The sequence below is a fragment of the Balaenoptera borealis genome, assembly GCF_965194805.1.
Source record: "Balaenoptera borealis genome assembly, chromosome: 1".
Classification (NCBI taxonomy): Eukaryota; Metazoa; Chordata; class Mammalia; order Artiodactyla; family Balaenopteridae; genus Balaenoptera; species Balaenoptera borealis.
Window position 1 is genome coordinate 116265708 of NC_138860.1, and position 15269 is coordinate 116280976.

At 37.7% G+C, this 15269-nt stretch overlaps 1 protein-coding gene across 16 annotated transcripts in view; it reads left to right on the plus strand.

Annotated features, from left to right (window-relative positions):
* The window catches only part of KYAT3 (kynurenine aminotransferase 3), a 53171-nt gene extending 40671 nt beyond the window's left edge, over nucleotides 1-12500 (plus strand). For 13 of the 16 annotated variants that reach the window (XM_082385579.1, XM_082385576.1, XM_082385571.1 and 10 more), the window contains 3 exons: nucleotides 4421-4497; nucleotides 4917-5003; nucleotides 12128-12500. In XM_082385579.1, the coding sequence (XP_082241705.1) occupies nucleotides 4421-4497; nucleotides 4917-5003; nucleotides 12128-12190 (227 nt within the window). In that variant the 3' untranslated portion in view covers nucleotides 12191-12500. Of the gene's footprint in view, nucleotides 1-4194; nucleotides 4377-4420; nucleotides 4498-4916; nucleotides 5004-12127 lie in introns of those variants that run through there. The other 3 variants (XM_082385575.1, XM_082385574.1, XM_082385573.1) reach the window with 3 other exon arrangements.
* Nucleotides 12501-15269: the final 2769 nt, after the last annotated feature.

Genomic DNA, 15269 nt, shown 5'->3' on the forward strand with positions numbered 1-15269 from the left:
ATTAGGTTCTTAACTTTAAATATGACTGTTGTTACATGGTTTGGAGTCATTTGTTCTAGATATTCTATTAAGCATAGAATTTGCTGTCATCTTGTTCTGGTATGTAATTTAAAACACAGGTACATGAAATAATATATGTTCCTTGTGTTCCTTTTAGTATAATTTTAGTTTCCTTTTTACTTAAAAAAAATATGATTTCTAGAATATTGATGCTATTGAGGAATACCTGTCATTTTAGAGTTTGCTGAAATGAAGTTACGAAGGAAAGTAATATTTATTGAAGGTCTACTGCATGCCAAGCACTTTCAGACACTCTTTTGAAAAAAGGCATTGTTTGCTCCATTTTTAAGGACATGAAGATTTAGAAAATATTAAATAACTTGCCTGAAGTCACACAGCTAGATTCCAAATAGTTCTGTCTCCAAAAAGCAATGGCCTTTATATTACCTGAAGCTGTTATATGTAATGCTGACATGCCACACAAATCTAAAGTTAGAAGCATGATAATGTTTTATGTCTAACATCTTTCTTCCTGAAAACTGTAGTGTTAGTCATAGTAAATTTAAGAGCATAATTTATTTTGACAGAAATGATAGAAATTACAGCCATTCTGAACAGTTTTAAATGTTTTAAGGTTTTATTACAATGAAGTGATATGCCACCAAACTTGAAAAGTCTTTTAAATATACCAAATTTTATAAAGCTAGAAACTTTCAATTTTATAACAAAACAGTGATTGTTATTTCCTCATTTGTCGTGAGAGAAGCAGAGGCCATGGTGACCAGAGGTTCTTGTTCTGCTGTTGCCAGAGAGCTGTATTTGTCAGGCTCCCAAGCTCCATTCTTATATAAAACCCTTTATAATGTTCTATATTCTAAGATTTGGAAATCACCTTTCCTGTACTGGGCCTAAATGTGCAGCTCATTTCATGCAGTGATAAAAAGAAATAGCACAGTTTTCATCTGTTTAGGAGAAAATTATTTTATCTGCTTCCAACAAGAATTTGAGTTAATTCATATTTAAAGTCTTCTATGCAATAATATGTAAGTAGAAATATTCATATATCAATGTAACATGGAGTGGGGGAAGCAAATAGTTTAGTCACCTAGGTTCATATGGTAGTTGACCCTAGAATAATGCAGGGTTAGTGGTGCCAACTCTCTGTACAGTTGAAAATCCGTGTATAACTTAAAGTTGGCCCTCCGTATCTGAGGTCCCTCTGTACATGCAGTCCCTCCTTATCCAAGGTTCTACATAAGTGGATTTAACCAACTCTGGATTGTATAGTACGATGATATTTACTATTGAAAAAAAAATCTGTGTATAAGTGGATTTATGCAGTTCAAACCTATGTTGTTCAAGGGTCAGCTGTATTGTAATTAGCATTAACTTGAGTCCAAACTTCATGGCAGCAAAGGCAAATAGAAAAATGGAATTAGTTACATAATTCTTGGATAAAAGTAAACTTAACAGCTTTTTAGATAAGAACAAGTCTCTTCTAGAACCAAACTAAAAGGCACTTATCACATTTTGACATTAAACATCAAAAGGACAGTAATGCAACTTTTGCTTGCATTAAGCTCTTAAACAGTTTCTCATTCTATCCTCAGTTGATCCAGCCTGCATGTATTATTGGTTTAGGTCCTAGATCTTGGACTAGTGTGGTTGTAATAGGAGCAGAAAGGATTTGGGCTAGAAAACCTTTAATGATGATGGGGAAAAAAGATGTGTGTTATTTATGGTCCTCCTTCACCTGTGTGAGAAAAATGTTAGTATCTATAAGACCCTTCTACATATGAAGATAAGTTCATTTTATTTTACTCCTTCGTCTTCTCAGATTGATTTGAGTGTAGAAATTCTTCCATATACTAGAGGTCGGTCCCACAATTTGCTAAAGACAGAAGCAAGAAACAACACTTTCACTTGATGGTAGCTTAAAAATAAAAATGAGCCATAAAATTCATGGACATAGTAATTCTCTTTAAAACTCATAGCAATGGCTAACTGGTTAATATTTTTTGAGCATTTATGATCTAGTAGGTATTATGCTAAGAGCTTTACAAATATCACAATTCTCACAAAAGCCCTATGAGATTGGTGCTATTATATCCCCATTGATAGTTAAGAAAGATGAGATAGAAAATCAAGAAATTTACTGAAGTTAATCAACTGATAAGTAGCAGAGCTAGGCTCTGAATCCAGAGATGCCATGTCCTAACCAATGAACTTATCTTTTTTCTGCTATACTAAGCAACTTTCCTGACCAATGAGCGTCATCCTAGAACTAAAAAGGGAAACATTTGATTAGAAGACAAGATTACAAATAAGAAGATTATTACAGTTGTTCTAGTGAGATAAGGTCCAAAATTAGGGAGGAGATAGTAGGAATGCAACAACCAATTTTGATTCTCATAGGTTACTTAAATAAGCTAGTGCTATTATAATATGGTTCAAACTCCTACCTTCAATAAAGAAATATTTTGTTTACTTTTTTTGACAGTCTCTGACTCAAGCATTCAAAAGAAGTAGATTCCAACTTTCTCCTAACTATAAAGTCTTTAGAATTGTATTTATTCCCTTATTTTTCTTTGAGCACCATGGCAATAAATTTCTCTTTTCTAAGCGTTACAAGAATAAATGAGTAGTTGAGTGAAGTAAGTCAGACAGAGAAAGACAAATATATGATATCGCTCATATGTGGAATCTAAAGAATGGTACAAATGAACTTATTTACAAACAGAAATAGAGTCACAGATGTAGAAAACAAACTTACGGTTACCAAGAGGGAAAGCAGGCGTGGAGGGGGTGGTTAAGTTGGAAGAATTGGGATTGACATATACACACTACTATATATAAAATAGATAACTAATAAGGACCTGTAGTATAGCACAGGCAACTCTTCTCAATATTCCGTAATGACCTATATGGGAAAAGAACCTAAAAAAGAGTGGATATATGTATACATATAACTGATTCACTTTGCTATACAGCAGAAAGTAATACAACATTGTAAATCAACTATACCCCAATAAAAATTTTTTAAAAAAAGAATAAATGAGTAGTATAGCCTGTGTCAATTACAGTTAGTCAGTACCCTCCTGTTCTTTCTTCTACTGCTGTAATCACTCCTTTCTCCAGGTTACCTTTGAGTATGCTACTATTGTGTACTTGTCACTTGGAGTTTTCACATAATTTACAGTTAGACTCTATTTTAAGTTGTCATTTTGTTAGAACCAAATCTGAATTAAACACACATACATACACATGACTTGAAATAGTAATTTAACTTCTTCATTTGTAAAATGAGGATTGTTGCTTCTCTCAGAATTGTAGGACAAATAAATGAGAGAATCATGTAACATGCTTAACAAATAGTAATAAATGGTAGAGTATTATTAGCATTATTATATGGAAATTTTATGTTCTTAAAGCACAGGAGAAAATTGAAATACAATCATTAAGGAAAACCATATTAAGTCATTTAAAAAAAATACAGGTGAAACTTTCTTCAATGTCAAGGTTTTTACACTGTTAATTTGAAGGGACCCAGTAGTATTTAGTGAATAAAAGAAAAAAGGTAAAGGTAACTGCCTCAATTTATTTTGAGCAATAAATTGTAAAATTTCACTGATTACAGTAACCATCAATGTTTGTTGCTTTGGGGCATTCAAAAAGATCTTGAGTACAAGTCAATAAAATCGAAACAATATGAAATGTAGATTGCTGAATCTGAATGCCAGAGAAATATCTTGCCCAGACCTTAAAGCAAGATTGGAACAAGAGATAAGTATAAGAATACATATTTGAAGTTTTTCACCAAATTAAAAAAAAAATTTTTTTTAAGCATAATGTTTGGAAGAGGAAACAATAAAGATATCACTTGGGAGAACTACATAGACATTTTCCCTTCATAAATAATGAATAATGAATAATATTAACTTATTCATTCTACAAATATGCTTTTCATTACTTATATGCTAGACTCTGACCTAGGAGATGGGGATAGTGATAGATTGCAATACCCCTGTGGAGCTTAGAATCTAATAATGAATTACCATTTGGAGACATAATTATTACAGATGAGTACTCTAAATTTAGGTGTTATTTCCTTAATAACGATCATAGAGACTTATATTATTTTTAAACGGAAAGCAACACTCCTCTTTGTCCTTCCCCTTTCCTACTCTCTTCCAGTGCTAAAAGCTGTATACACAAGCATGATCAATCAGATGTATATGTGAGTACTGCCTTAGAGTATCAGTAAAGCTTCTCTGTGAATTCCTTACTTCCCACCACACCATGCAGTATGAATCCAGCATGAGAACATTTTGAGAGAAAATTTTGAATCTTGATAGACAAATGAAATACACGTTGCCTCAGATGTAATACATAGGCCATCCAATTTTTATTGTTGTTTTAGATACAGACCTTTCTGATATGAAGAACAGCAACGAACCTTATGACTATAAATTTGTAAAATGGATGACTAAAAATAAGGTAATGTTTATTGGCCTTTGCAATATTGTGCTGCATGTTATAATTTATGAAGGAAACCTGCTGACATGCTTTGAAAAATGTTAACTGTAGTTTTGTTACATGATATTCTACTCATAGCTATTTGGAAGATTTTATTTTATTTTATTTTATTTTATTTTTGGCTGCGCTGTGTGGCTTACGGGATCTTAGTTCCCTTACTAGGGATTGAACCCGGGCTCTCAGCAGTGAAAGTGTGGAGTCCTAACCACGGGACCACTAGGGAATTCCCTGGAGGATTTTTAAAACATCTTTCTTTTGGAAATTATTGTGAATATTTAGAAGTATCTATTTGTTTTTAATGTTTATGCTCCAAAAATTGATATTTAAAGTGTAAGTAGTTTTCCTGTTTTTCCTATTTTATATTCCTATTTGTTTTTCAGAAATTGTCAGCCATCCCCGTTTCAGCATTCTGTAATGCAGAGACCAAATTACAGTTTGAGAAATTTGTGCGATTTTGCTTCATTAAAGTAAGTTCCCTGTTCTACTCAAAAACACATTTATAATCTCCTTCCTTCTGATTTATAAAACACCATTTTTTTCTGTTGCTAGACATGATGTGCTCATATGCAGTTTTTAATTTTTGGCTTGCTGCCATAAAATTAACTACCAGAACAAAACTCAGCACTTTTTGAAGTTGAGCTTACTGGATTACAATGTAATCAGACTCCTTACCTGTAACATTACAATGTCCAGCATGCAACCAAACATTAATACACATGTGAAGACACAAGAAAATGTGACCCTTAATGAAAAAACATGTGACTTCTATGCAGTCAATAGAAATAGATCTTAAGGTGACCCAGATGTAGGAATTAGCAGACAAGGACTTTAAAGCAGATATTATAAATGTGTTCAAGAAATTAAAGGAAAATATGGTCATAATGAGTGACTAGATTAATTTTAAATTCTTAAAAAAGAACCAAATGGAACTTTAAGAATTTTAAAAAGTAATATCTGATACGAAAAATATATGGGGCTTAACACAGAGGATTGAGGTTGTGAAAAAAAAAATGGGTCCACCTGAATACAGATCCACAGAAATCATCCAATCTGAAAAAAGAGGGAAAAATTATTTTTGAAAAATAAGCAGAGTCTCAGATCTATGAGTCAGTGTCAAGTAATAATATACATGTAACTGGAGTATCAAAAAAAAAAGAGAGAGAGAGAATGTGGCAAAAAAAATATTTTAAGAAATAATGGCCAAAATTTCCCCATATTTGGTGAAAAGCCACTTAGAGATCTAAAAATTCAGTGAACCACACAGGATACAAATAAAAATCACATCTTGACACATCATAATCAAACTGTTGAAAACCAAAGATAATGATAAGATCTTGAAAGCAGCCAGAGAAAAACTACACCTCACATGCATGGGAGCAAAGGTACGAATGTTAATTAACTTCTTATCAGAAACAGTGGAGACCAGATTACAATGAAATGACACCTTTAAAGTGCTGAAATAAAAATTATGTCAGCCTAGAATTCTATATCCAGGAAAATATCCTTTAAAACTGAAAACAGTATACATCCCTGGTAAATGAAAGCTAAGAGAATTCAGTACCATCAGATCTGTGCTAAAAATAATCTGAATGTATTATTGCTATTTTTAACAATTTAGTGATAAGATGTTATCACTACTGAAAACAGTCTTATGAAGATTAAGGCACTCTCTATACCTGCACACTCATGTATAAGTCTAGACAGAATGATGTAAACACTGTTTTCAACTTTTAGAGCCATCCTATAGACAAACTGTGGGAGACTTATCCAGAATAGAATATAAATCTTACCAACATAACAATGTCAACATTTAATTGTCTGAGATGTAGAAGAAAGGGTAAGGCCATTAACACTCGCATCTTATAGTGGATCTAGAAACAGAGGTATATTATTTGAAGTTATAAACAGAACTAACAGAAGAAAAAAGTAGCATAAGACTTCCAGTTTTAGAATGGTAAACACGGCCCTTCCCCATTCTCTTCTTGGAAATTATTAAAGAAACAACTAGGAGAGTGGAAAACAAATTCACAAATCCCCCAGGAAGTGAGAAAGAGTTGCCAAATCAGTGAAGGTAATGGTAGAGGGAAGACACGAAGAAAGGCTTCTGCTTCTACATCTTCAAATTATAGACAGAGCTAACAGGTAGCCTACTCATTATCCAGAACAGCAGGAACAGTAAGTGCACTGGTAGTGGGAACTTCTCCAGAGCCATTTGGCCCCATGGAAGAGGCAGAGTAGAAACATACAGTCATGTCATCTAGCACCTGTGCAAACCAGGTGGAAAGAAAGGGCTGTATAGATTTGCTCCTCACCTCTGTCATTTTTGCTAAAGCTGTGTTGAGGCAGTGTGGATACATTAAATTGGAGGGAGCCAATTAAATTAGTTGGAAAGAAATAAAGTCTAAAAGAACTCCCTCTCTCTGAACTCTACGTTAATCATATTTAACCTTGTGAGCCAGAGATAATTTCTACTCCCTTCTAGTGGTTCCCTGGATCTTCCTTTATACAAACCTGCAAATATGTCTTCAGATCATAGACAGAGCCAGCAGGTAGCTTACTCATTACCCAGAACAATAGGAGCCAGCTGTACATAGGTGTGCTGGCAGTGGGAGCTTACAAAGAGAATTCAGTCTAAGATGAGTAATTAAAAGGAACCAGCTATGAATCTAAAAAGATACTATAAGGGGAAAAGGAGAAAGGTACAGTGAAAAACAAGTATCAGACAGAGAATATTCAACCAAAAAAAGAAAAAACCTGTTTCCATAGAGCAAACCAAAAATATGATATTTCAAATTCAAAACATGTAAAACCAGAGTTACAGCAGAGATTTTTTAAAAGTTTGGGGCAGATAGAGTAAGATAATGTAAGAAGATGAAATGGCAGCTGTCAGAGCTCAGGTAAGAAATTGAAGGGAAAAAATAAAGCTATTGGTAATTGTAGTGACATTGGAAACAGCGCAGAGAACACTAAATACTTCTGTAAGCACACTGAGGCTTGAGAAGAGTGAGCAAAAAGAAGTAGAAAGGAACAAAGAATTTTTATTTTTGGCGGTACCGTGTGGCTTGTGGGATCTTAATTTCCCAACCAGGGATTGAATCCAGGCCACGGCAGTGAAAGCGCGGAGTCTTAACCACTGGACCACCAGGGAACTCCCAGGAACAAAGAGTTTTAAAATGTTAGAAAAATTACAGACGTGGAAGACAAATGAAATACCTAGAGTTCCTGGAGGGAGTGGTGCGGGGAGGCAGACCAGTGGAACTGGGAAAGAATTGTATAGCTTTATTTTGAGAATGCTTTCCACTGAAAACAAACAAATCTAAAAATGGGAAGGGAATGGCTTGTCTCAGGGAACACTGTCACACAATAACACTGAGATATGCCTTGTTTTAATCTATTGGACTTTATAAGTGATCCTTTGGCATCTAGACAAGATGATTAAGGCCTCCGTGGAGACAGGAGAGGAGGATCAGTGTGGACCCACCTCCTTTGCATCAGCATTCAATATTGGAAGATAGCGGAGCAACACCAAGAAGTCCCTAGGGAAAGCTGACACACCTCATCCAACCTCTTGGAAAAGCAAAAAATAAAAGGGTGGCAAAACGTGCCAAGAAAGTGGAAATTGAAAGAAAGCAGGTTGAATTTAGGGCAAAACAAACCAAAAGCAGCAGCACTTTACAATGATTATGGGTAAAGTCCTCAGTAGCTGTCAAATATATGAAAGGATGCTATACCGCACTCATAAAAGAGAAAAGAAAAATAAAACTGCAGCGAAATTTTGTTTTATCTGATAATTTGGAAACAACCAAAACAACTGAAAAGTTTCATAAGATACTCTCATGCATTGATGGAGAGTACGACTATAATGTGTAAAATCTCTGCAGTGGTTAGTATGAAAATGTATCATCCAAATATAAATGCACATGTCTTCTGACCCAGCAGTTCTGCTTGTAGGATTTTTTCCTGTGGATTTACTTGTACATTGAATGTCTTGTGTTCTAGGATTTTCAGTGAAACACTGTTTATAATATCAAAGGATTATAAACAAAATATTCACCAGTGAAGGCTGCTTGAATAAATTATGGTACATTCACATCCATAAAAGTGTGAAGCAGCTCCATGGAGTGATAGAGCATAAGGTAAAAGCAAGGAGCAGACCAGTTTGTGAGGAACACTATCATCTATATAAAAAGAAAAAGGGAGGGAGGGAGATAGAAGCTTTTAAGTGCCTAGACTGTCCCTGGAAGGAGACGTAATAAAATCCCAGTGTTGCCTCTGGGGAGGAGAACTGAGTGGTTGAGGGAGGTGGGTGGGAGGCTGGGTTACTTTAAAAAAATATTTTGAAATATTCTTAATAAATAAGTTTCAAGAACTGTTTTTCCAAACAATTTTATATAAGTTCCTAACTGAATTATTGATACCTCTATCACTCCCAAATACCTTATTATGTATTCCCCATTATACAACATTCTTCTACAGTATAACCATCAAAATCATGAACTTAACATTGCTATATCATTCTATCTAATCTCAGATCCAATTCAAGTTTCACTAATTGCCCCAATAATGTCCTTTTTATAACAAACAAGCAAGTAAATAAATGAATCCAGGCCATAATCGTGTCAGTCAGCCAGTCATCAATCAGTCAATCCAGGCCAGAATTGTGCATTGTATTTAGCTGTCATGTCTGCTTCAAGCTAGAATGGTTCCTCAGTTTTCCTTGACATTCATGACCTTGATACTTCTGAAAATTATTGACCAATTATTTTGAAGACGGTCCCTCAACATTTGTTTGACATTTACTCGTGAGTAGACTCAGATTGTGCACCTTTGGCAGGAAACCATGGAAGTGATGCTTTATTCACTGTTTTGCATCCTATCAGCACATGGTTTTAGTTTTTCCTACTGCTGGTAATGTTAAATTTAATTACTTTATTGAGGTGGTGTCTGCCAGGCTTCTCTACTGTAAAGTTTCACTTTTTCCCTTGACAAATAATGAATGTTTTGCGGTGAGGTACTTTGAAACTATGAAAATATTCCATCTCTCATCAAGCAATTTATTTATCCATTCATATATGTAAGGACTCATGGATTCCTGTTTCATTCAGTGGGTTATAATTTATCATTATTATTACTTATTTTGATGCTCAAATTTCCCCAGATTTGGCCATTAGGAGCCCCTTTAAGCTGGCCTCTGTTTCCTTTGACATGTCCCCATCATTTTTTGAGCATTTCCTTACTTTCTGGCATAGCAAGATGCACCAGGTTCATTTTGTCATTATCTAGCCCAACTTGGAATCACCTTTTAGTGGAGAATGGTATTAAGAAACCAAGATCTGGGCATTAGGAGTGCTCATTGCTGTTGGGGTATTAGTATTCCCAGGCCCTCCCAGGGGACAGACGTAGGGAATATGTAAATGTATATACATACATTCTATGTCTGTGTCTATTCTACTTATTTCTATGTCTATCTAAATATATTGAAACCACCACAGAGTTTATTCTAGCTTTCTCCCTCTCCATATTTGTCCCTCCCTTCTTTGACAGTAAAACACCTGGCTCATCACGTAACCGCTTCTTTAATCAGTACTTCTGTATATGACCAGTCTCCTGTCAGTGCCATTGCCCCTCCACCCAGCACCCCTGACAGGCAGCTTTTACCCTTCTCAGGCTTTGACACCTCTACCAGGTTGCTGCCCCTGTCCCCTGTATGGCCACCATCCTCACCTCACCTGAGCTTCAACACCCTGTGCTGACCTGCTGCTGTCACTCTCCTGCAGAGATACCCTCCTCTAAGTCTCCTAGGCCACCACTGTCACCCACTGCATAGAAGCCCTCCTCTTCCCTTACGGGCTCTGACACTCCATGCCTGTCTGCGTTGGCAGATACCTGCCTCATCCCCTCCAGGCTCCAAGCTGCCTGGAACCACCCTGCCATACAGACGCCTTGCTTACTCACCCCCCTCGACTCTGACACCCTGTTCCTGGTCAGTGCCACCACTGCCATCACCACCACGTCATGCCACCAACATTGGAAAGTCTCCTCACTCCACTCTGGCTGCAGCACCCTGCACCAGGCTGCCAAGGCTCCCGCTGCCCCCATACATGATCTCCTGTTTCACTCAGCCCCACGTAATCGCCTTTGGACTAAATCACTCTGTAGAGATGGAACAGAAAGGAAAAGGAGAAGTAGAGAAAGCGGAAGAGGAAGTTTATCCATCAATTTAATGTTTTACCATATGTAGACATTACCCATTCAAAAAACAAATGAATTTTATCAATACAGTTGACCCTCAAACAGTGTGGGAGTTAGGGGCTTATAACTGTGAAACTTAGATGGGAGGGGGCAGACGAGTGTGAATGAACCAATTTTTCTTCATTCAGAGCAGAGAATGGTGAACATTGTCTGAAGTTGATAAATAAAAAATGAGAAACACACATTATTTAGATTTTAGTGGCAACCACTAGAACTAAAACCAGAAATTGCCATAAATTGTTGTGTTGGGGGATGGTGGGAGTAGTAGGAAGGGGTGGGGAGGGAAGAAGCAGATGATTATTTTTCAATGTAAACTCTTCTGTACTCTTGGACTCTTTTCTGTAATAGTGTATTAATTTATTCCTCCATTCTTGCTCCGCCTGGCACATCCTCTGTGTGTTGGGAGCTAAGGGAGGGATTTTCTTCTGTTGTCTAGAAGCCTCTTTGAAAGAGGTCTGTGATTTTGTATACTTCCTACCCAGATGGACGAAACAGTGAATATGGATCCCATCAGCACATCCTTCAGACTCTCCTCCTGCATCAGTGTTAATTTACGAGTCTGGGTCTTTGGTGCTGCAGGCCACTTGGGCTGCCACAGGTGGTTATGAGTGAGGGTGTTCACACCGACGGACATGGTTTTGGCTGGGATCAGGTTAAACTGTTTTCAGTCTGAGCTGTATATACAGTTTGTCAGTCATTTTTTTTTTTTTTTTTTTTGGTGATGCTCTTTGGCCCTCTACTGGTTAATTTGTAGATTTCTTTGGTGTCAGGAAAGTAGTAATAAAGTGCCCTGAATTGGCAGCCAGCATCACAAAACGGTATGATGTAGTGATTGCCGTGATGCTTCTCTAGCTCCCCTAACATTGAATTCTTGTGAGGTTCATTCACTTTTCTAGCCTGACGGCAATGGGATATAGCATTATAAATAATTGGTTTGTTTGATTTGCTACTGGGCTCCTTAAAGCGCTTGGGACTTGTGTATTTGGCCACCAAGGTAAGGCATGATGCTGTGGGTGCCATTTCCCAGTCTCTGTGTTCCTGCTGAGATGAAGTGGCTTAATATGGGGCAGAGCTTCCAGTGATGCAACTCAAGGTGTCCCCCACCCCTGCCCCCACCCCATGAATGCTCTTGGGCTCTGTCTTAGCTGCAGAGGCCAAGGACTGGCTGGAGCCCATCTGGGCCCAGCTCACGTGATCAGGGGTTGAGAAGCACTAGGTTCCCAAATCACTACATGACTGTTACAGATGGACTGATTTTGGTATATTTTTTATATTTAAATCTTTATTTCATCTTGAATTTATTTTGATATGTAATGATGATTATTTCGTTAATTTACAGAAAGACAGTACACTGGATGCTGCTGAAGAAATCATCAAGGCATGGAGTAGACAGAAGTTTTGATACATGCAGACTGCATTGTTTCTATTAAATGACTTAGTATGGAATTATTTAGTACTGCTAGTTGCTGGGTATTGAAAAAAAAATTCAGTACAAATGAAATTTAAAGGACTATTTCCATTGTTAATCCCACTCCTGACAATATTCAGGAGATCTGATTTTTTTTTCAGCTGAAATGTATTAAAACACCTTTTAGACCGTTTTATGAGTCAGTATAGTGCAGTGGTTAAGAACTGTGAGATGCTGGTTGATGCTTAATGTCTCTGTGCTTCAGTTTCCTCATAAAAGGGGAATAAAAATAGCACCTACTTTATATGAAGTTTGTGAGTTGTTGTTTGTGAAGATGAAATGGACTGATGTATGTAAAGCCTGGCAAACAATAAGCACTCAGCTACTCTTGGCCAGTTTCCCTTCTCTGCCATTGCGTGAAAACCCTTAACCAGTTACATCCCCCTCAGCTCTGTATCTTTGCTTTGTCTCTACCCACCTGTAGTTCTCTCCCCTTCACTTACTGACGGCTTTGAACTTTGCTCATAGTTTTGCCTCTCTGTTGCAAGTACTGCCATCATCTGGGGTGGCTTCAAGGTCCCCATGGATTACCTAGGCTTTTGGTACTTTGACTTCCTCACCTCTGGTGATATTCATCTCCACTCCACTCTCCACTTCAGCCACCCACTCCCTTGGGCATACCCTAAACCTTTCATCATTTCAGGCTGTTCCATCTCTGAGATAATAAGTTAGTCATTTCACACTGTAACCACCTATTCTTACACTAAGTATCCTCCCCCCCCACCGGCCAATATTTCCCTCTCTCTCCCTCTCTCTCTCTCTCTCTGTCTCTGTCTCTCTCTCACGCAGCTCCTCTCAAAATATTTAAACTATCATTTCAAATCCACTATTTCTCAAAAATTGGTCCATGGCCCTCTTACATCAGAATCAACTAGGATCTTTGTTGAAAATAGATTTTGGTCTTCACCCCAGACTTACTGAATAATAATTTCAGAATCTGGCCCTTTCCAGGTGATTCTTATTCCCACTAAAGTTTGAAAATCATTGCTGTAGTCTGTAGAACCTTCTATCAATCTCTTTGTATCTTCACTCCCTTCCATATCCAGGTTAGATTTCATCATCCATAACTTCAGCCAAGATACTTTTGCTGCCTTGAATAACTTTCTCATTGTTCTATCTCACCTACCTGGGCAAAATAAATAAACAGCAACTCGTCCCTGGGGTTGAAGTTCCATGCTTGCATCTGGGCTGCTGAGTGCTGCTGTAGCAAAATGCATAGTTGGGCAGGTTCTAACAACCATGAATGCACGTCATTGACCTTAACTTGACTTAATTCTTCTGTGTTCCCCTGGTGAGCTTTCTCTACATTTTACCACAACAGCAATTCCTAATGTTCTTCCATTCTCCATAGTAAAAATATTCAGCCTTCTCCATTCTCCTACACCTCAAAGCCCACCCCTGCCAGTACTATTAAATGACCTAATCTCCAGCTTCTCTGAAAAACAAAATTAAAAAAAAATGAAAAAGTAGGAACCACCAGACCAGCACTCCCAGCTGGGATTCTACCAATAAGTGAGTCTGTGACATCTACATCAGCATCCATCCTTTCTTTATTGCCCCCAGGGCCTGGGGATGGTGGGGAGGATTGGTGGTTAAACAGTACTAGGCCCAGCCATCCAGAAGGAGGCCAGGGCCTCAAGAGCCAACTGTTGCAGCAAAACAAATTCCATGTGAAAATTGTGCCTGTCCACTCGTGTGGGGGACTTGATAAAATTTTCACCAGGGTTTATATCCACTCTGTGCAGCCTTGGACTTGTCCAGTGCTAATCCCACCACCTGTACTCTGGATCCCATGTCTTCTCACATTCTCAGGGACTTGGTTCAGCCTATTCTCTTAGATCTTCAGCCTCTACTGGAACCCTTCCTCAACAGTAAGATACTTTCAAATCTCTCCCATCTTAGAAAATCCTTTCCCTGATTCTGTCTACAACCCTATTATCTCTTCCTCTTCAGGGCAAAATTTCTTCCTTCCATTTTTTTCTCTCTCCCTACTGGCCTCCCTCCATCCTTCATTTTTTCCTTTAACAAATATTCATTGAACTCCTCATATGTGCCAGGCACTGTCCTAAGATATTCAGGCACTTAGGATATATCAGTGAACAAATGAACCAAAGATCCCTGCCTTCTAGGGCTTTCCTTCTAGATAGGGGAGAGACAATAACTAAATCATAAACGTAATGAAATATATTGTAAAACTTATACATGGCAATTGTATGAAGAAAAGAAGTAAGGCAGGGTAGAGGTTGGAATGAGAGTGTTAGGGAAGCAAATTGGAATGTTAAACAGTGTGGTCAGGTGGGTCTCATGGAGGGGACATAGAAGCAGACTTAGAAGAAGAGAGGGAGAGAGCCTTGTGAAGATCTTAGGGAGGAACATCCCAGGCAGAAGGAATAGCCAGTGCAAAGGCTCTACAACAGGAGGGTGTTTTATGTTTGATGAATACCAAAGGTCTGCTGTGGCTGGATGGAATAACCAGGGATGGAGTAGCAGGTATTAGGCCAGAGAAGTAACATAGGACCTCAAGGACTGGAGTGAGGATAATGGTTTTGTGCCATCCTATCCATACCTTTTTTTTTTTTTTTTGATATGTAAAATAATGTTTATTGCAGCATGGTTTATAATTCCTCCAAACTAGGAACAACCAAAAAGACATGAGACTGGGTACGAGCGCCAAATGTGTCAGTATTAGTGACTAAAGGGGACTGATGACCTAGCTCTGGAGTTTTCAGAAATTTTACTGCGAAATGGAATAACTTGAAAAAGTTTTCCTCATTTGATGATTCCACTTTCTCACACACAAACACACACTCCTACTTACCCTCAACCCACTACAGTCTGGCTTCCATACCCATTATTGTTCTAAGTTCTCTAATGACCTCCATGTTCTTAGGTTTAAAGGAAACTTCTCAGTTCCATCTGGCTTTACCTCTTAGTATTTACCACTGCAGGCCACTTGGGCCTTCCTAAACCCTAATTTTTTATTTTATTTTTTTAGATCCTGGGGTGCTGCATG